Source organism: Serpula lacrymans (assembly GCF_000218685.1).
Source record: "Serpula lacrymans var. lacrymans S7.9 unplaced genomic scaffold SERLAscaffold_2, whole genome shotgun sequence".
Taxonomy (NCBI): domain Eukaryota; kingdom Fungi; phylum Basidiomycota; class Agaricomycetes; order Boletales; family Serpulaceae; genus Serpula; species Serpula lacrymans.
In genome coordinates, this window is record NW_006763291.1 from 2,737,339 (window position 1) to 2,758,070 (window position 20,732).

General features: G+C 46.0%; 4 protein-coding genes across 4 annotated transcripts; 3 read left to right on the top strand and 1 right to left on the bottom strand.

Annotated features, from left to right (window-relative positions):
- Positions 1 to 1,436: 1,436 nt before the first annotated feature.
- SERLADRAFT_379255 (uncharacterized protein) lies at positions 1,437 to 1,824 on the top strand (the record flags this gene model as incomplete). Its single annotated transcript, XM_007313985.1, has 1 exon — positions 1,437 to 1,824. A coding segment is annotated over one exon (265 nt), but the record flags the coding sequence as incomplete, so codon positions are not given.
- Positions 1,825 to 3,970: 2,146 nt separating this feature from the next.
- On the top strand, positions 3,971 to 11,041 carry SERLADRAFT_433763 (uncharacterized protein; the record flags this gene model as incomplete). The annotated part of the gene is made up of 42 exons (XM_007313986.1): positions 3,971 to 4,186; positions 4,242 to 4,719; positions 4,769 to 5,185; positions 5,238 to 5,507; positions 5,578 to 5,628; positions 5,691 to 5,824; positions 5,891 to 5,917; positions 5,968 to 6,057; positions 6,106 to 6,125; positions 6,190 to 6,283; positions 6,356 to 6,466; positions 6,524 to 6,806; positions 6,869 to 7,008; positions 7,062 to 7,092; positions 7,146 to 7,201; positions 7,254 to 7,322; positions 7,386 to 7,416; positions 7,471 to 7,536; positions 7,596 to 8,127; positions 8,182 to 8,254; positions 8,310 to 8,322; positions 8,375 to 8,410; positions 8,461 to 8,499; positions 8,551 to 8,643; positions 8,697 to 8,840; positions 8,896 to 8,940; positions 8,991 to 9,112; positions 9,165 to 9,195; positions 9,249 to 9,391; positions 9,448 to 9,459; positions 9,511 to 9,543; positions 9,595 to 9,726; positions 9,780 to 9,836; positions 9,892 to 10,048; positions 10,100 to 10,173; positions 10,232 to 10,365; positions 10,421 to 10,487; positions 10,543 to 10,553; positions 10,607 to 10,651; positions 10,716 to 10,782; positions 10,839 to 10,879; positions 10,939 to 11,041. 42 exons carry the CDS (start codon positions 3,971 to 3,973, stop codon positions 11,039 to 11,041), a joined length of 4,788 nt encoding a protein of 1,595 aa, XP_007314048.1.
- A 2,033-nt stretch (positions 11,042 to 13,074) lies between these two features.
- On the top strand, positions 13,075 to 14,336 carry SERLADRAFT_458095 (uncharacterized protein; the record flags this gene model as incomplete). The annotated part of the gene is made up of 4 exons (XM_007313987.1): positions 13,075 to 13,143; positions 13,195 to 13,248; positions 13,306 to 13,804; positions 13,862 to 14,336. The coding sequence occupies 2 exons, from the start codon at positions 13,518 to 13,520 to the stop codon at positions 14,091 to 14,093; spliced, it is 519 nt and encodes a 172-aa protein (XP_007314049.1).
- A 2,486-nt stretch (positions 14,337 to 16,822) lies between these two features.
- Positions 16,823 to 19,606, bottom strand: SERLADRAFT_359663 (uncharacterized protein; the record flags this gene model as incomplete). The annotated part of the gene is made up of 12 exons (XM_007313988.1): positions 16,823 to 17,075; positions 17,132 to 17,325; positions 17,375 to 17,600; positions 17,650 to 17,750; positions 17,805 to 18,138; positions 18,190 to 18,376; positions 18,426 to 18,513; positions 18,569 to 18,659; positions 18,713 to 18,796; positions 18,847 to 19,025; positions 19,086 to 19,257; positions 19,368 to 19,606. The coding sequence occupies 11 exons, from the start codon at positions 19,147 to 19,149 to the stop codon at positions 16,992 to 16,994; spliced, it is 1,632 nt and encodes a 543-aa protein (XP_007314050.1).
- Between the last annotated feature and the right edge of the window lie 1,126 nt (positions 19,607 to 20,732).

Genomic DNA, 20,732 nt, shown 5'->3' on the forward strand with positions numbered 1-20,732 from the left:
TAAAGTTAAAGCGGAGAATAAAAAGGAAAGGAGATGTCCGGAAATTGTGTTATCGTAACAACCAGTGAACCGATGAAGTATCTCTCGGTGGATTTCATTACAGACCTACCCGAGTCTATAGGGTATGACAGTATAATGGTCGTGGTAGACCAAGGACTTAGTAAGGGGGTAATCCTCTCACCTTGCCACAAAACCATCGACGCACTCGAAACTGCACGAATCTTCCATGACTCTGTCTTCAAACGGTTTGGACTACACGACAAAATCATATCCGACAGAGGCCCACAATTCGCCTCTGAAGTATCAAAAGAACTCCACAAACTCCTAAACATCGAAACCGCACTCTCCACGGCATACCATCCACAGACTGACGGACAAACAGAACGATCCAATCAAGAACTAGAGATCTACCTCCGCATCTTTTGCCAGAATCAACCACACAGTTGGGCAAAGTACCTTACGACGGCCGAATTCTGCCACAACCAACGGCCACACTCCACGAATAACCAATCGCCATTCTACCTCCTCATGGGATACGAACCCCGAGGAATCCCGACTAAACACCAATCCACAAACATCCCGTCAGTAGAAAAACGATTATCCGAACTACTTAGAGCAAGAGAGAACGCTCTAAAAGCACACGAACTAGCGAGAAGCAAGATGATGAAATGAACGAACGGAAAGTTCACCAGATTCTCAGAAGGACAAAAGGTGTGGTTAGAAAACACCAACCTGCGGGAAAAAGCCACCGAATACAAGAAGTTCAACATGAAACGCATCGGACCTTTCCGCATCCAAGAAAAGATCTCCCCGGTAAACTACCGATTATTGTTACCTCCCCATTGGAGGATACACAACGTTTTCCACGCATCCCTCTTAACCCCGTATACCGAAACCAACACTCACGGACCGAACTTTATCCGACCACCATCTGACCTTATCAATGAAGAAGAAGAATATGAAGTAGAAAGTATTCTTATACACAAACCCTGGAAACGCGGACGCCGTTACCTGATCAAATGGCGCCATTACCCTCATTCCGAAAACTCATGGGAACCAGAAGAACACCTGACCAATGCTGCGGAGATACTGGAAGCCTATAAGAGAGACCACAAACTGCGTTGAAGAGACAACCACCCCCACCACCACCAATCCTCTGTCTCTCAAAACACACAACATGTCTACTTCTCACTCTACCGGCTTCCCCATCACCACCTACTCTGTACCCGGCGAAGCCAACATGCTAGCCGACGAACGAGTGTCCTTTGCCCGAGGGCAACGACACAACCAGGCTGACGTCTCCGACGCCATAGAATTAATGTCAGCCAAAAACGCCCACATCTATCTATTTCGTGAAACAGAAAAACGCTATCCCGATGCGTACCACGCTCTTTCTTCCCTATACACCTTCCTTAACATAGACCTCGTGGCTGACGAACTCCTGAAAGCCATAGACTCACTACATTCGTTGGAAAACGAGCATTCGCGGCACAACAATCAGGACTCGAGTATCTGTCGGGCACTCCGGATGGAAAAGTTAGTTTTGGAATCTTTGGAACGACGCTTGAGGATGAACTCCTTGAGTGGGCAGACGGACGCGGCAAAGGCATATTTGGAATTAGGCAGGAAGATCTTGCTAACCAAAGCGCGCACGTGGATAGAGCGAGATGGCTATACGAGTACTCCTCCACCCGGTTTGTCCCGCCGGTCCCCATTACACCCAGATCAGATCAGTGTTACCCCAGAGCTCACCTACCCCACCGCTACCCCACAACCTCCGCCCACCCAGTTAGCGGAAAAATACATTCCCACCGTCCCAACCAGCCCGACCTCACAAGGGTCAAACCCCTCCAGTCCCCGTTCCACTGGGTCGAACCCAGAACCACTACCACCGCAGTCACCTCCGCCTCGACCGGTACCAAACGCCCAAACCCGTCACCTGACGAAACGACGAGGAGCCCGACTAGGCCGACAAGAAGTGATACTCCAGATCCCCGCCGTCAGAACTCCATCAAATCGGCGATCTCGTACGTCGAAGAGTCCGAAAGACAGTCCGCCTGGCGTAACGCGCAGGCCTGAGACCGGCTCCCCTTCCAATCCAATCAACGTAGATGACGCCGACATGATCGACCAATTGTACGCGGGAACGTACAACCTGGGAGATGACAATCCCCCCACTCCCAAATCCGACACCTCGTCCAATACCCGACAAAAGTACCACCAAGGTGTTCGCGACAACGCTCCTTACTGTCAAAACTGCGGTTGGAGTAATCACCGTACATATTACTGCGAAGCTTACTACTGCCCCGACTGCGATAGACGCGCACCAGGGCATAGTTTCAATTGGTGCCCTATTTGTAGGGAAAACGAAGATAGGATTCTGATGGAGGGATTACATGGAGATGTCAGCTACGACGACAGCTACAACATGGATGGCGAGGGTACCGAATTTCGGTGAAATTCGAAGCAAGTAAGGGGGTAATGTTACGATTTGTCTACCTATATTACGGACTACTCATTTCTCTTTACTCATTGGTTATACCATCGGACCGATGACTCACATCCCTCACATACACTTCCGCTCCTCTCGCACTTCTATTACTTTGTATAGTACTCAGTCCTCAACGGACAGACCTACCCTAGATAGGACGTAACTCCTATCGCCGACTTACTTCTCTATAAATACGCTTGTAACAGTAGTAGTATTCTCCAATACGATTCTACGCAGTTCACGCTTACAAAGCTAGAACTTCCAAGATCAGACTTCCATACGGAAGAAGACCAACAACTGTTGGAATCCCTCTATTCAGAATTACATCCTCGAACTTGTCTTCGGATAAGTCTCTTTGAACAAACTCGACGAACCCTCAGACTTTGTTAAGCACTTTGTGCGTAACACCTATCGCCTGTACAGCTATCCTTCCCACTTTTAAGTAAGCCAGCCAGCTGTTCCAACAGACGGCCACCAACGACGCGTGACATTGCGAAAAGCACAAGATCCCTTCGAACAAACCAAAGAAGACCCCGAACACCACTCCATCATTACTCATCGATACTCATCACTCAAAACAATGGGGTCCAGGTTTGCCCCGGAGGGCCATGTTATTGCACTACACCCAAAAATTTGTATGTATATTGGACGAGTAATCACGATGACGAAACATTATCAATTTCTACTTTTGGACGCTTTCTCTACCCAAAAACGGCTATAAGTGTGACAGTGTGACTCGATGCACTCGTCCTTAAACGAATGTCTCCAGACGGTCTGGGACCTCTGTTCCCACCCGTCTAGATTCGAGACTAAGATACTGTGGGCCTCCCTGTTGGCGCTCCAGAGTCTTTCCCCACCATTCACTATTTCCTCATTCACTCTTCCGTTCCATAGAATGTTGAATGTGACTGCAGGGGAGGTGACCTGTCCCCTGTCCACTGAGAAGCAATACCCTTACTTTCATAAGTGATTTTGCTAGTGTTAATGTACCAGTGATAATGAAACAATGTATCTTCATAATGCACTGTAATATGAGATGCCGGGTCCAGGTATGGTATTGAGATATCATTGAAATAATATTTGTGGTCTAATCTAATGAGAGTGAGAGTACAACATGCTATCTAAAATGCCTTATATTTCCAGTAACGTATGGCATATCAAGGACGGCGATATCGTTGCCTATGAAACGAACCAAAGATAACGGACAAACCATTGACACTGACAAACCCATCATGATGATGGTCGTCTAAATTGTCTTTGACCTCACGGTCACGGATGGCTGGCCTGAAATAAAACCCAGCGACATGCATGACTCCGAGTCAGAGTAAAAGGCGTCACTGTCACGGTCGGGTCCGAGTCCCGCCAATACTACATAGTAGTCGGAGAGCAGCGCTCGGGCTTATCTTTTGACTTTATATTCAACTGGTACAGAAACGCCCTTTTCGTTAGCTGCACTCACCTAGCGAATCGCAAGCGGGCATGCTTCAGTATCAGCTTCCAGTAGCTGTAGCTCTTGCCAGCACCGCTGTTGGCAGCTTCATCGTATTTCTATACCTTGCCTATCCCAGAGAAGGTAAAATCCAGCTACCGATACATGGGGAGGAGACCGAACAAACTATCGATCCGTTTGATGTCACAAAACCTGAGGATGTCATTGAAGGATACCCAATAGATGAAGATGCGTTTTGGATCAGGGTGCGTAATATTTACCTTGTTCCGTCTGACACTCATTATAGAATTTTCATTTTAGATGCGCTTATGGAAGCTGTTTCTAACCATCATTCTGGCTATAATCCTAGCCATCCAGACAATATGCCTTGCATGGTCTGCTATAAACGACGACCGCGATGCTCTGATTGTATATGCCTTGCATGCTGCTTTTAGTCTCTACACGGTCATCGTCGTCGCTCGTTCCATAAATCAAGATAATGCAGAGTACCACTCTGAATCATTGATTCATCTCGCTGCTTTGACATTTGTCCCTTCTGCATTACTCGCCATAACTGCTATCTTACCTTACACAAAACCCGACCGCGTGCTAATTTTGGTAGACCCAGCCCTGAAAGGATTGTGGTACGCAGTCCTCGCCTTATATCTTGTGGCATGCATCATTTCTTGGACGTTACCATCTGGACCCCACTTACATTTTCCTGCGGAGAGAATATATTCCGAAAAAACCATCAAGGCAACGACAAATTTTGCTCAACACAATGTTTGTGGGCTTGCAAGTAAGCTTTTCGATTATTTATCCCATTCCCAAACTGAATGATATGAAAGGTGCTTCTGTGTTGGACTTCCTGATGTTCAACTACACCACCAAGGTTGTGATGCTCGGGAATATCTCTTCTTCCTTAGAGATTGGCGACCTTCCCATTCTCCCCGCCAACATGCGCGCAACACATCTGTATTCTGCTATGAAGCATACCGTTCGCAGTGTTCGCCTGCGTGTCGGAAACTGGCGTCCACGCGTTGGTTCTGGGTTCGAGCTTGCGTACCGGCTTGTCTGTGTCAACTGGTTTGCCCTTATGGCAGAGGTTGTCCTAGCAGCTGTGTCTGCTGTACTTTTCTATACGCCTCCACTCTTCCTTGAGCAACTTGTGTTGTATCTCGAGTCTGATCCCACCAGAGAAAACCCTGGCTGGGGCTTGGTATATGCCACAGGAATATTTTTCTCAAATGTGATAGTCTTCTTAAGTGCGTTGTTAATTTTGGCAAAGCATCGAAATGCTGACTACTTGCTATGTAGTAACTGCTCAGCTGTGGTCCCTCACGACGACTACAATCCAGGTCCGCGTACGTATCCAGCTCAACACCATACTATTTGCGAAGACCCTTGTTCGCAAGGATATTGCATCGTCTTCTGCAGTCAAATCTAGTGATGATAAAGCTGGGAAGGACGATGCAAAGGAGAGCGATGATGATGATGATTTTTCGAGCAAGGCTCAGATCATGACACTCATGACAACGGATGTTGATCGTGTTAGTGAGTTCTCGTGGCACATGTTCTCACTCATCGGTAAGAGTCTTCGTTGTGCTCCATCATAATGTCATTGGTCGGTTAGACTGAACCATCACACTCACGCTAGATTCGCCCATTGAAATCGTCATCGGGACACTCTTCTTATATAAGCTTCTCGGTGTGTTCATGTCTTACCCATTCTCACTACATGCTATTGCCAATACTTATGGTCCCATTTAGGCTCGTCATGCTTCATTGGTCTGGGAGTGACTTGTCTTTTCCTCCCCATGAACCATTATGCTGGTAAAGTTGTCGTCCGTGCACAAGAAAATCTCATGAAGGCACGCGACGAGCGTGTTGCTTTGATGAATGAGGTATGTTCTTTTACACTCTCGTGGTTGTGCGCTCAACATATTGTTTCTGTTGTTTTCCCTTTAAAGATTCTTGGTGGTATTCGCATGCTCAAAGTAAGCTACTCCAGCGATGTATAAAGATGTTGACCTGACACGCTACCTAGTTCATGGCTTGGGAGCGTAGTTTCGAAAAGCGCGTCCTCAAGATCCGAGAAAGGGAGCTCAAGTTCCAGAAGCTCAACTACACGATTGAAGTATGTCAGCTCGTGTCTCACGTTTCGTGTGTTAATTCCTGTCTTTAGGTCCTTTTTAATGCTATTTGGTACAAGTCGAAAAATAGACATAACTCCGCGTATACTGATGACTATCTTAATTTCTGTCACTAGGGATGCATCTCCAGTGCTTGTCACGATCGTTTCATTTTGGCACTTCTCTGTCATCCGCGGAAACACACTCACGCCATCCATTGCGTTCACATCTGTTAGTTTTGTCTTCATTGTAATTGTTACTTGACCTGACAGTTATTTACATTGGGCTGTAATAGATACTCAGTACGTTTCAACTTACTTTCATCAGACTTTGATACCCAATTTGCTTCTAGTTTTTGCTGAGATGAAATTCGCTTTGAATGCCTTGCCCGAAACATTCATCAACATGCTGCAGGTACTATAGCCCTCATTATTCAACCCATCATCTTGTTCTCACTCCTATCTACTACAGAGTTTCGTCTCTCTTCGTCGTATCGAGAAGTACCTTCATGGTGCTGAGGTCACCTCTGTCGCACCACTGTCCGAGCAGCCCTCAACCATTACTCTGCAATCAGCCACTATCACCTGGCCGCAAGACCGTACTTCGGGCAGTGCTACGTCTTCTGCTGCATCTTCAGTTGCACCAACCCCTCGACAAAAATTCGTTCTCGTCGACTTGTCCATTTCGTTCCCTCCAGGCGAGCTGTCGCTCATATCCGGTAAGCTTGGTAGCGGAAAGACCTTACTCTTATTAGGTGAGTCGAAAAAGTAGTTAACAGAGTGTCAAACTTGGTGTTGACTCTTTCATGTCCGTCAGCGCTTCTGGGAGAAGCGGATCTATTGACAGGGCAGATCATTTGTCCGCGCTCACCTCCGGATTCGCTTGCTTCTTTCACGGATAAGCTGGTCTCAAAAGAGGAGTGGGTGGTACCTGGTGTCTGTGCCTATGTACCTCAGGTAGTTGTCTTTCTCTTACTTCATTGAGCCTTGGTTCACATCACCGTATTTAGGCTGCGTGGTTGCGCAATGCGTCGATTAAAGGTATGTATTGAGAGCATTGATGTGAGGCGTGTTTGACGAGTGTTCCTATCCAGATAATATCCTATTCAATCTGCCGCTCGATGAAGAAAGATACCAAAAAACTCTCCAGGTTTGTCATAGAAACAGAGCTTGTTGTATATGGCTCTCATGATGCATTCCAGGTCTGTGCGCTTGTTAGTGATTTAAACATTCTCGAGGATGGCGACGAGTCTGAGATTGGCGAAAGAGGGGTAGGTTATATTTTGAAGTGGAGATTGTGTTGTTTATTTTGGACTCACAATCGTCTTTTATAGGTTAATCTATCAGGTGGTCAGAAAGCACGAGGTATTTATTTTTTCAGCGAGTTTTCATGTTTGGCTGCTCATACATTCCTCACAGTATCGCTCGCTCGTGCAGTTTACTCTCGTGCATCAGTTCTGCTGTTGGATGATGTCCTATCCGCTGGTACGTGTCTATGTGCTTGACATCTCAATGTTGCAGGACATAACGTTCGTTTGCTGTAGTCGATGCCCATACCGCGCACCACTTGTATCACGAATGTCTCAAGGGTGAATTGATGCAAGGCCGGACTGTCATCCTGGTCTCTCACCATGTTCAACTTTGCGCCCCTGGTGCCAGCTATATCGTTGCCCTGGATAATGGCCGTGTTATTTACCAAGGAGACCACGAAAAATTCCAAAACTCCAGCGTCATGAATACTCTTATACAGTCGACTGCCACTGAAGCGGTGGATGATCAGGGCGGGGCTGGGGCACTCGAGATCGAAGAGATTTCACCAACTGGCGACGATGAGTCCACCAACTCCCACTCAGGAACGGAATCTACCGCTGTGACAACGGAGGAAGCGAAGCCTGAGCTCGCGAAGAAGGCCCCACGCAAACTTATCGAGGAGGAAAAACGGGCCGTGGGACATATCAGCAGAGATATTTGGGAGACATATATCCATGCTTGTGGGCAGTATTGGTACTGGGCATGTTTTGCTCTCATCATGATTCTGGGTGCTCTTAGCCCTGTAGCTGAAAACTGGTGGTTGAAGTAAGCACCCCACACCCATTTCAAGCTGATCTATCCCTTAAATCTTGTTTCCAGGACATGGTCTGGAACAAGCCCAGAGGAAGCAATCGAGAAAGGTCCCATGTATTACATTTCTATCTACGCTATTGTAGGCACTTCATCTTTATCTTCATAGTATATTGACACTTACATCAGTGTTTTAGGTTACTGTGATTGGTATTATAGCCTTCGCTCGCTCGCATAAGCTGTTTACTGACTACTTCCGTAGGTCTTATCGTATCCACAGCCCGCTTTTACGTTCTTTGTAAGTCTTCACTCTAGTATGATCAGTCTGGTTGTCTCATAAGATGTAAGACAATGGGTCCATTCGTGCATCCAACGTTCTCTACAAGAGTACGTGCTTTATTATCTCAAACTTGCCATTAGCTAACGTCTGATATTAAGGGCTTCTTGAAACCGTTCTCTTTGCCAACATTCGTTTCCACGACACAATTTCTCGAGGAAGATTGCTCAACCGGTTTGGAAAAGATTTCGAAGGTACACACATTAAAAAGCTGTTGCCTTCTCGTCTCATCCTTTTGTTTGCCTAGGGATCGATAGTAGGATGTCGGACAATTTTGGACGCGGCGTCATTTACGGGCTGAACGCATTCACGACAATTGTAACTATTAGCATGGTTGGAGGCCTGCCCTTCCTCGTTGTCGCTGCCATGCTGGCCTACATATATTTCAATGGTGATTCTCATTCCTTCTTACCCACCACACTGCATCCTAACGATCTTTATCTTAGTTGCTAAAGTATTCAGTCAAACTGCCAGAGACATGAGACGGTTAGGTAGGTATATCGTATCTCTTTATGAGATGCATTGCTCACACAAGTTCAAGATTCCGTGACTCGATCTCCTTTGTATTCGATTTACGGTGAAACTATATCTGGGGTGACAATCCTTCGCGCCTTTGGAGGGTCTTCTAAATTTTTACGAGACATGCTTCAATGTGTTGACACTGTTAGCTCTGGTCTCCTTCCTCCGACAGCTAAATGGCTAATATTATGCTCAGAATTCAAACCCATACTATTGGATGTGGGGAGGTATGCCGGATTCATGTCGTTATAGTTTTCAGGACTAAATCACCCTCTGCTAGTAAACCGATGGCTTTCTGCTCGCTATGATATTATTTCAAGTGCTGTTGTGGGATTAACCGCTTTCGTAGCAGTCTTTACGCCCAGTATCTCTGCTGCACTAGCAGGCTTTGCGTTAGCATTCGCATCAACCATTACGGGCAATGTAAGTTCACCATCAAAAATTAATCCGATTCCATTGCTTACGCCCTTCCTTGATAGTTGCTCTTCTTAGTGAGTCCTAAGTGTTGCGAGTGTCCTTGTTCTTACTCTAGGATATCGTAGGTGCGAAGATTTGTGGGTCTCGAGCAATCTATGGTATGTTTGGGGAAAGTCAGCTCAAGAATATTCGCTAAAAATAGAGGATAGGTTGCCTTGGAACGTGTCAAGGAGTACTCTGAATTGAAACGAGAACCTCCTGAATTCATTGAGCCAAGGCCGCCTTCGTCATGGCCCGAAAATGGCGCCATCACTTGTGATAACCTCGTCATTCGTTATGCTGTGAGTTCACTTTCTCTTATGACTTGCTGGCTAGCCAAACTAAGCTGTTTTAGCCCGAGTTGCCAAACGTGCTTCACAACATCAACTTTAACATACATCCCGGTGAAAAGGTAAAACTTCTCAATCCGACCACTGAACTCTGCCTGAATTCTTGTGATTTTGTAGGTCGGCATCCTCGGTAGAACGGGTTCTGGAAAAAGTACATTGGCATTGTCTTTCTTCCGTTTCGTCGAAGCCACGGAAGGTCGGATCCTTGTAGATGGCCTGGATATATCCCAAATTGGTCTCACCGACCTTCGCAGTAAATTAACCATCATTCCTCGTAAGTACTTGTTACATGGCCGGACCATAGCTACTGAAGCAGAGCTTTCAGAGGATCCGACGATTCTTAGTGGGACTCTACGCTCGACTCTCGATGTCTTCGATGAGTATCAAGATGCTGAGATCGTGAGTGTTTCATCTATAGGTGTATGGATGTGGCTTTGCTTAGACTCATATCCACCAGTTTGAGGCTTTGAGACGTGTACATTTGATTCCCTCAGAAGATACGCCATCTGAGGCCACTGATACTGTCAACGCGAACGTCTTCCGCAGCTTAGATTCATCGGTTTCGGAGGGTGGAGAAAACTTCTCCACAGGGTAAGCATGTGCCATCTATTCGGCGAACACGCTATAAATCTCTAGAAATCTATAGTGAAAAACAATTGCTCTGTATGGCCCGAGCTATTCTCAAGCGGTCAAAGGTCCTGGTCATGGATGAAGTAAGTAGTTTGTGACGAAAGTGGTATATTGATCACTGACAGACATCTTCAACAGGCTACAGCAAGGTATGATTTTTTTTTGCATTAACTTCAAGGGTCAAGCTTATGGTTCTGGAAAGTGTTGATTACGCTACAGACGAACTAATCAGCAAAACTATCCGACAGTAAGTTGTCAACTGTGACTGCACTCATACTACATCCGATGATGTAATCACCGCTGTCTTACAGTGAATTTGCTTCGAGCACCATCCTCACTATTGCTCATCGCTTGCGCACGGTCATCGACTATGATAGAGTACGTGATCAAGCATCTGTACACGCTTTCATTTCTGATCGACTATCTATCTCTAGGTTATGTTGCTTGACGAAGGCCGTATCGTAGAGTTCGATCGGTACGCTTTATTACTCTATGCAATTACTCCTAAACATCCACTCACTTTACATATGGTAGCCCGGGTACTTTGCTTGCAGATTCATCGTCAGGCTTCCACGGTCTCTGTAAAGCAACTGGGAAGAATGAATTCGCGATGCTGAAGCAGATGGCAGGATTGTAAAAGAAAATCTAGAAAGGAATGTATATACTATAGAAGCAGTCGTTATCTAGGGTACTATTTCACTGTTTGTATATATCACAAATTCTCTTGATCTGAGGTGTCACCGTGAGACAAATCTTTACTTCAGTTATACAGCAACGCTAGCACAGTCTATCTGAGTCGGTATGGAAGACTACGATGCTACTATGTAGTATCCACCGAGTTAGTTCGCGAGATTGTCACTGTAAGTGGGCATATGATGCTCATGTTCATCGCCTTCGCTAGATTCTTCGTCAGCCAATGGGAAGATGCCAATGGACTCCAAATTCATCAGGTCTTCCTTGTCCACCTCAATTCCCTTACGGCGCATATAAGGTTGTCTCGAGTTGGTGCTGGTGTTATTTCAAGTTGGGGGAGCCGTCCAGCGGTAGAAACAGTGGACATTATGCTACTGGTGATGCTACTGTCAGTGGAAAGGGAATAGTTAGTAGGATTTACAAAGGCTCAGTGTAGCTGAGTTGTTCCCAGGGTAACTTTGAAACCTCGACATACTTGTGCGGTACCGACTGCACAGGTTACAGTAAACTGTCGTAACATCTCTATCAACGATCATGACTGGGACTGTCCTTGTCAACTTCAAGCATGACCTCAGGCTCTCCAAGTTGCTCTTTGTCCGTGGTGACTTCCTCACCATCTTCTTCATCTCCAGACATCGTTTCAGTCATATCAACTAACAAAAACCGGAAAGCATGCGATTCTTGCAAACTTAGAAAAGTTCGGTGTCTTGTACTTTCTAGAGGAGATCTTGAATGCGCACAGTGCAAGAAGCACGGTCTTGCGTGAGTGATCAGCGCGACTACTGGCAGATTGGGAATGAGGATAGCGAACACCGATATTTCAGCTGTACTACAACTCCTCACGTTCGCAAGAAGGCTGTGAAAATAGGCGGGAGACGAGTCGAGCTTGCGAGGTGAACTAACTGAAATGGTCTTGTCCACTACAAATAGCTGACGGTCGACCATGACAGAGCGACATTCGGTTCCCACCAATCTAATACCAGAAACACACCTTGTATTCGACTATCCCCGAGTGATGCAGATAGTCGTTTAGGTATAGTTGAGCTCTCAGGGACATTAGCCGCCCATCTTCTCGAGTGTATGTCTCCCATTTTTATATCGTCACTCATATGGTTATCATTGCTACAGTACATTCCGAGCTTCCGTATAATTGGCTACCTATAGTCTCACATCGTTGGTTAAGCTCGCTATTTGATAGTGTCGGGAGACGCCTTGAGCTTTTGCCTCCAGAAGCTGAGGTGTGCCTTTTCTAGTTTTCTCTTAACGGGTAGATAGCTCAACTATGTCTGCGTCCAGGTTATGGCATATACTATAATGGCATTCAGTTCCACTATTTCATCTCACCCTCTCCTTTTCTCTCCTGGCCCCGCTCCACCATCATTCAGCAGTATCCAGAACGGTTTACTTGATAACCTAGACCTGCAAATATATGGTCAACGAAGGGCTGATGCTTGCGCACACCTAAGAGATCGTGCTTTAACCCTTGCCTGGCAGCGAGGTACTTTGGCATTGGGCGGTCGCCAGAATATGGAATGTTGCTTTATGCTGGAAAAGTTACTTGAACGTATGCACTTTTACTCATGCATTTTTACGCTGTATAAGAAAATTATGTTTACATCTTTCATATGAAGGAACCGGTGTACGAGCGGGGAAGCCATATGGAAGCGCATTTGCTACACATTTAAGGGAGCTCGCTACAATGGGAGCAGATGGGACGTCAGATATGAACATGACACCCCTTGATTGGCATTACATATTGGTATCTAGTCTCTCCACATCTGATCCTGGATCCCACTGACTGTTGGCGAACATAATGCATAGATGGTGGAAGCCTTAACGTCACTCCATCTGGGAACCACTTCAAATTTGTGCGTCTCCGCATACCTAAGTTACTGTTGTTCTCACATTGACACAGTATTTCTTTTAGTGTATCAACCGACGAAATCCTTCTTTGCATATCCATCCCAGAGAGGCTTGAAGTCATCGTTGCGGAGGCTAGGGCATTGCCCGATGACTTGGAGGCGTTCATCCGCTTTCTTGTCCCATGTCTGGTATTCAACTTTCCTCGCCATTTCGCTTACTAATTGACAATCCCAGACCTTCATCATGTTGCATCGCTTGCGAGGCTATGCAGTGATTCTCTGACTGGCCGTAAGTTCAGCCCCCATCTCACTCCTTATTATGATCTTAAATATGAGGCATACATAGCTGCATCTAGGTCGCGATCTCTCGATGAATCTTTTTTGTCTCGTTATTTGGTCCTCTTGGATGATCTTCACTGCCTTTTCAAAGTTGTCGATAACTCTCTTCAAGCACAAATATCGTTCCCCACCGTTCCGTTCAATCCAGGCGAAATTACCGTTTCCCGCTTTGTCCTCAAACATGCCTGGGCCTCCCTCACACTACCCCCGTATGTTGACATGCAACGAAGGGTATCACTCCTCGATAGCGAAGATGTGACCGAGAATTCACAACATCAAAGGAAGAAAGAGCGATACTGTCTACTATTGGGCCAGACTCGGCGTACTGCACTGAGAGGCGCAAAGATGATGTCGGAATGCGTACGGGATGCACCTTCGATAGGATTCCTATCCCACCTCATGCCAACAAATTTTGAATCGTGGGCGGACATTGTGGCAGAATCACTGGCGCATGAGAATGAGGTAGGTGGAGACACAAGATTAGAGAGAGTGCAAGTATTGAAGTGGTCGGTTTTTCCTACTTCCGATTTAAGTTGCCGAGATACTGAACCTAGTGGCCGTAGTTTGCTTGATGGTATCAAAAAGGTTGGATGGTCTTGGCCCGGAGATACATCAAAGATAGATGCTCTGCAGAAATCATTGCATAATTGGCAATCGTGCCTCCCAACCTACTTACACCTAGGAAATATTCCTTACTACCCATATGGAGAATATTTTCCGGTGGACACTACTCCTTTTGGCTTCGACCCTCCAGAAATATCCTTCCGGGACCCGTCGATTTGGGAGTCGATTTGACTGCTTCAGGAGTTCAGATATTTATGGTTAGAGGTCAGTCGATATCAATGTACTCCTTCGATATATGCAGCCCTCGGATAATAACCGGACTGTCTGCGAGGAACGTCGTAGTTCCCTGATTTCTCCCGTGCCTAAGATCGTGTTGGCAACGGGACTACCGTTTGGTCGCAGCTTGTTGGCACGTAGATTGTCAGGTCTCTCACACATTATATCAAATGCAATACGACATATCGTTCCCAACCTCCTTAGCTATTCAGGCTAATATTGCACCATAGTACCACAAGCTCAAGTAGACGTTTTAATGTTTTGAGTCAGAACACGTACTACATGAGCTCAAGAGTGTCATACTTCCGAGCAATTCCCGAGACGATATACCGGTTACTTGGCTTCATTCGTGTCCGAATCTCACTCAAAAGCTTTCGTTACTAAGCAGGACTTGGGAAACAGTCGAAGGTGTAAGTTGCAACAAGGCCTCAAAATGACGGCGGGGATCTCACCTGGTAGAAGTCTCTAACCAATAATACTGCGTCCATCCCGCTCATTTGGGTAAGTTGAGAAACGTAAAGGTTCCCAAAATTTGATCCACTGGGCGAGCGTCGTAGAGCTCGGCTTCTTATGATGTCTTCTGGTTACTGACGCATCCTTTACAATTAAGTTGGCAACGGCACATCTTATATACAGATATCGAAAGCACCACGACTGCTCGATTTTGTTCGAAATCGGAATGAAGACTTGCCTATACTCAATATTCCCTCCCTTGCAGTCCATCAGATTGGTAAGGTCAAAAACCGTAGTCACTATGTTAGGCGCAGCACAACTTTTGTGAGTCTTGGTCCATCGTTAGTGATGAGAAGAAGGCTGATACTGTCGTTTTAAGTACATGACAAATTGACAGGGGCCACCACGAGGTTTAAAGAAATACAGCTCACACTCGTTTCAAAGTGCATTTATTGTTGATCACTGTGCGAAAGATAAATCAAGTGATAGCCAATACGCACATACTGGATGCCGCAGCGCAGCACCTATTCTTCTACACAGACGTCATGTTTCTCAGGTGCAGCCCCTCCGTTGCAATCCCTTTTCTCGGACATTTTAGTCCTATCGTTTCTGCCCACTTGCGCAAGATAGCCCCTTACAACCGTTTTGTCGTTCCCATATTGCTGGGTCACTTGACGTCGCACTATAAGAAGTATATATTTCAACCGCTTTTCCCCCTTCATCCTCACGAAGGTTTCACTCACGCACACTGGAGAGCCTCCTCAATTCGAGTGCGACGTATGTTAAATCATTCATATATTCCTTGTATAATTTTAATATGATGTTCAGGTTGAACGTCGCTCCTATAAGTATCTCACAGCTGGACTAACTGCGAAAGAATGGCTGGCCATATTGGGGCGCTCAGTGAGTGTCTCCCCATCGAAATTCAAGGTAATTTGGCTAATCATTGTTGTCCCTATTTAAGATGCCAGACACGTCTATTTCAGAGACAATTCGGGGAATAGCAAAGGGAGTTTGATCGACAAACATCATTCCGACCCAAAGTTCATTCACAACCTTGCGGGATCAGATACGGATGTATTCAGTACTGGCAACGGCAACACTGGATTTGATCAAGGTCAAGGTACCTCTGGGGGTTCTGGGAGTAATCCAGGAAGCTCAGGTAGACAAGGCCAGTCAACCTCAGTGAGCGGTAGTTCAGGAAACTCTGGAGGAGGAAACAGTCAGGGAGCGGCATCTGGAGGAAATCCTCAATCGAGCTCAGGAAGCACCAACACAACCTCAGATACCAACCCAACAAAGGATTGCCCCTTCTGCATATCCAACAGTGACCCTCGCGTAGTTTACTCAGGCGAGTGGACACTTGAAGAAGCCACTACAGACTTCACGTCTACGACACATGTCACGAGTACAAGTGGTTCCCAGGTGTCCCTCACGTTCAACGGTTGTACTAGTCTCACCTCCTGCAACTGATTAGTTCTCATTGTATAAAGTCATACAGCTACAGGTATCACGGTGTTCGGTACCATTCCGGCCAGCAACATAACCACGACTCCACCCACTGCCCTGTACACAATCGATACTTCACAGCCAGTTGCGATCACTGAACCAAGTGCCAACAACGCAATTGCCAACCAGCCTTTATTTCAAATGTCTCAACTCTCAGTTTATACAACGCACAATATCACAATCAATGTTTTGAGTGCAGTGTCCCCCTTTACATTGGACTATTTTGTGCTGGTGCCTTCGAACAAATCTGAAGAGACTAGTTCCCGCTTTCCGGGGACTGGAAATACAATAGTGCTCGAAGACCGTAGGATAATCATTATTCTGTCCAGCTTGCTTGGCTCGATTGTCCTTATGATTCTCATTGGCCTGGGATTCTTCCTTTTCCGTCGAAGACGACAAGCTAGATTAAACCGGGCTCTCAATCCTGATAATACCCGTCAATGGAGTCTGCGAGGTTTGTTTCTCACCTGAGTTGAGCTTCGCTTGCTTACCTAGTATGTTTCAAAGAAACCCTGTTCACATCGACCGCTTCCATTTTACAAAACAACCCTAGCTTAATGTCAACTCTCCGGACACGCAGTGGTGGTGGTTCTGGGATCGTTGACTCGCCCCTGCCTGCGGTCTTCGAGGACCAAGAACACGCTCCCCCAAAACACTCTTCGGTGCCTTCTCTCATGCAATATGCCCCATCTACCTGATATTCACGATTTGGAGGCTTAGAAAGCAACTCATACAATACTGTGCCATTATAATAGCTATATGTACCACTTGATCTTTTCATGAGGTTGTACTAGTTCAGATTGTTATTCTTTTGTTCATTTAGACTTGGACACACTCTTGTACTAGATTTTATTCGCCCTTTAGCCATATACACGATAGGCAGAATATAACCTATGGAATCCACATCATTTTCTTGATAAATGCCAAAAGATCGACGTCTGACAGTTTCCTGAGATCCTTGGACCGGTCGACGCCCTGTTTAATCATCAGCACATCAAAAAAACTAAAGCCTGCAAAATGGAAGCACTGACCGCTTTTTGTGAAGCACGAATGACTTGCAGTGCAATGTCAGCACTAATATCCCTGATGCGCTCAATTCGTGGATATACAAGATCTAACTTATGTTCCTCAGGCGTGAGTGAATTTGCCAAACCAAGAGCCGATGCTTCCACCATGCTATCTGTCACAGAAGATGCGCGAGACAAGATAGCGCCCAAGCCAAGGCCTAAAGACGATGTCAGACAGCTCCTCCAGAGATGGTAGATGAGCCATACCGGGGAAGATATACATGTTGTTGCCTTGTCCCGGGATAAGGGTACGGCCATTGTATTCCATCTCAGGGAAGGGTGACCCGGAAGCAAAAATTACGCTCCCTTGAGACCACTCGACCGCCTCGCCAAATTCACACTCAGAGAGTCTGACGGGATTAGATAAGGGGAATACAATAGGCTTTTCGTTCAGAGTGGCCATAGTTTTGATCACTTGTTGGTTGAATGCGCTCTACAGAACCATTAGTACTTGAATCGAAAAATATCACTCATAATCTTACTTTAATGGTGGAGAGTCCAAGCAACGCAGTTGGTTTGACATAGGAGATGATGTCCACGAGGTTGGTTATTGGAGATCCTGTGTAATCCTGTCGAGAGAAATCTAGATGAAGTTGAGAAATCTGCAAACTAGACGGGAAAAAAAGAAGTAGCGTACACTTCTTATGTTCTGCCATTGCACCCCGCCCATTGTACACAAGACCTTGCGAGTCAACAAGCCAAATACGTTTGCGTGCCTCATCAACAGAAAGTCCAGCGTTTGTGAAGAAACTGAGTAGCTGCATGGCTACACCAACACCTGCTGAACCTGCTCCTAAAAATAGGATACGGTGGGAAGTAAGCGGGCGACCGGATGCCTGAGATGAAAGCCTCGCGGCATTGATGAACCCGGCAAGCACGACAGCACCAGTGCCTTGGATGTCATCATTAAACAGGGGATACTGATTGCGGAATCTCTCGAGATACATAAACGCGTGGTCGGTTGAGAAGTCCTGATAAGATTTTCAGGTCAGCGAATCTGTGTCTGGCAAAAATGGACAAACCTCAAATTGGACCAAAAGTTTTGGGAAAGTAACAGACATTTCGTGCATGAACTCATCCATGAACGCAGTCATTTCTTCATCACTACCTCGTTTCTGTCGGAGGCCAAGATATAGAGGATCGTCGAGGAATGCCTGATTGTTTGTTCCCAGATCAAGGCATATAGGAATCGTGGATGAAGGTCGTATTCTACGACCTGTCAGCGAAATGCTGAACTCCCTACAGGAAACACGCTCACCCAGCACCTGCAACATATAAAGAAAGTTTTCCAATAGAGATTGGCATACCGTTCACGCCAAGGTCGCCGAGGCCAAGAATACGAGACCCTGGAAAGGTTTTTCTTTAATGCAGTTGTTATATCTATCATCCAAACCCGCATACCGTCTGTAACCACACTGATACGTGCTTCGTCCTTTCGGGACCAATTACGAAGGATAGCACCAATCTTTCCCTTATCCTTGATTGATATGAACTGGATATATGCGTCAAACGACTATCTGCAGCAACAAAGGGTGGGTGTCTTACCAGTCCCTCAGGCCTTCTGAAATTACGAGAGAATTGCAGACATGCATCTCCCACTGTAGGGGTATAGACAAGAGGTGTGATTTCCTGGAAGCAGACATTCATTTCGGAATATCAAATATATTCAGGCCACCTACAGGCATGTTAGCCAGACATAGTTTATAGAATATGTTTTCATCTGCATCCTTCAGTTGTGTAAGGTATATGTACTTTTCGATGGGTTTATCTTTTGAACGCAATTGCGCAAGGCACCTTTCTGCGTGAATGGAGTCGCTGAATGCAGGGGGCATCGAACCATGGGCAGGCTTTGGAGGCGCTATCGTCCCAGACATTTGAGGTCCATTCCATACGCATACAATTGAAACGATGTGCTTACGTTGGGGTTGCAATCTGAGTTTCTGAACGCCATTAGACCAATATGGGGTGAGGACTATAGTCATGATAAATAGATACGAGTGGGTCAACCAATAGAGAGAAATGTGGCGACGTTGGGGAGGAGTTTTCGAGGCCAAGTATTCTTCCCATTGTCGTTTTGTGATCTATATATACTGTAGGAAAGTCGAGGGTAGTCGGGGACAACGATGAGACGAAGCATGAGAAAGGTAATCATTGGCTGGGTTAGCTGCGGAACTGCTCAAACAAGGATATAACACTGCACCTGATCCTGATGGTGAAGATATAGTATTTCATCTGTCCAGTTAGAAAGGTGTTAGGGCCTGAATGCGATGATGGAAACATGGGCGCTTCTGAGTCGTGGCAATCTTATATAGCACTTGATAATGAAGGAGTTGAAAATATCTCACTTGAAGAGCATTTCCCTAGAGAGAACGTGGCAGGTATGAGATGCTCTCTCAGGTTGCTGGGATATCGATGCTGGAGGGTAAAGTTAGACGCGCCCCGAGTACTGAGCTAAGCGCCCCTTGTTGCTCTCCTACCACGATGACAACCACGACAGCGGATCACTATCTGGATCTCAACTACAGCCTCAGGCTGCAACAGCTCACATGTTCAAGCCCTGTTCAGTTCGTAGACATGCCCAGTTATTCAGTGACGACAACGATCATCCATCATACGGGCATCATACGGGGCGTCGAACCAATAACTTTGAAGCAGTGTTTCAGTCCTAACTCGCTCGTAAACGCATTGATGCGAGACTTCTACAGATATCTGAGGTCGGTTATGTTGATTGACGCCTTTTTTGACCCGTTTTTGCCTGTTAAAAAGATTCGTGATGACTTATGAGTCCGTCACTATCAGCCTGACAGTGGACTACTTTGCTCGCAATTTTCAGACACCGCCGTCCTGTTACATACCACTAACATGGCGTATTTCGAGTCCCGAGGCATAATATTTCATAGATCGTGAACCATCGTGAAGAAAGTACAGCACAATATATGTATGGAGCTTTTTGCTTGAAGTTATCAGGGCTTATCTGCAACACAACTCTTTTTAAGTGCCCATCTGGGGACAATATCGTGTTTTCGTGTTCCACAAGGTACGCACCTCATCGAACTTGCTTTTTGCGTTTTTCTGGATCTAGACATATCATTGACTGATGTAAAAGAGATAATGAACCCTCCTAGATTACTTGTGTTTTACCATCAGTAGTATTCTTTCCGGAGTTCTGTCTTCTCCTTCGGCAAAAGTCTGACAGTACGTCTCAGGGCAGTGCGAGGTCTCATGATTTTGAAGACTAGACAAACACCGTTTCATCTTATTGAAAACCGCATGTGTTGATCTCAAAACTAACCTTGCTTATCATGATACGATATGGGCATTGATTGCGAGTGCAGTCAAGCTAGTAGGCATCTGCCGCTGATTTGTGCCTTGTTTCATTCTATGTAGTTCCACAGCATCACCTATGCTCCAGATATAATCGGTCATCTTGATATTCGCCCCGTTCCATGTCAGCACATCATGGGGTGAGTGCATATATCCACTCAGGTATTCTAGAATTAGGCTGATAGAGTGCCAGATCTCTACACCTTTCGGACTCAGCTTGTGCTATTGCTCTCATCTAACG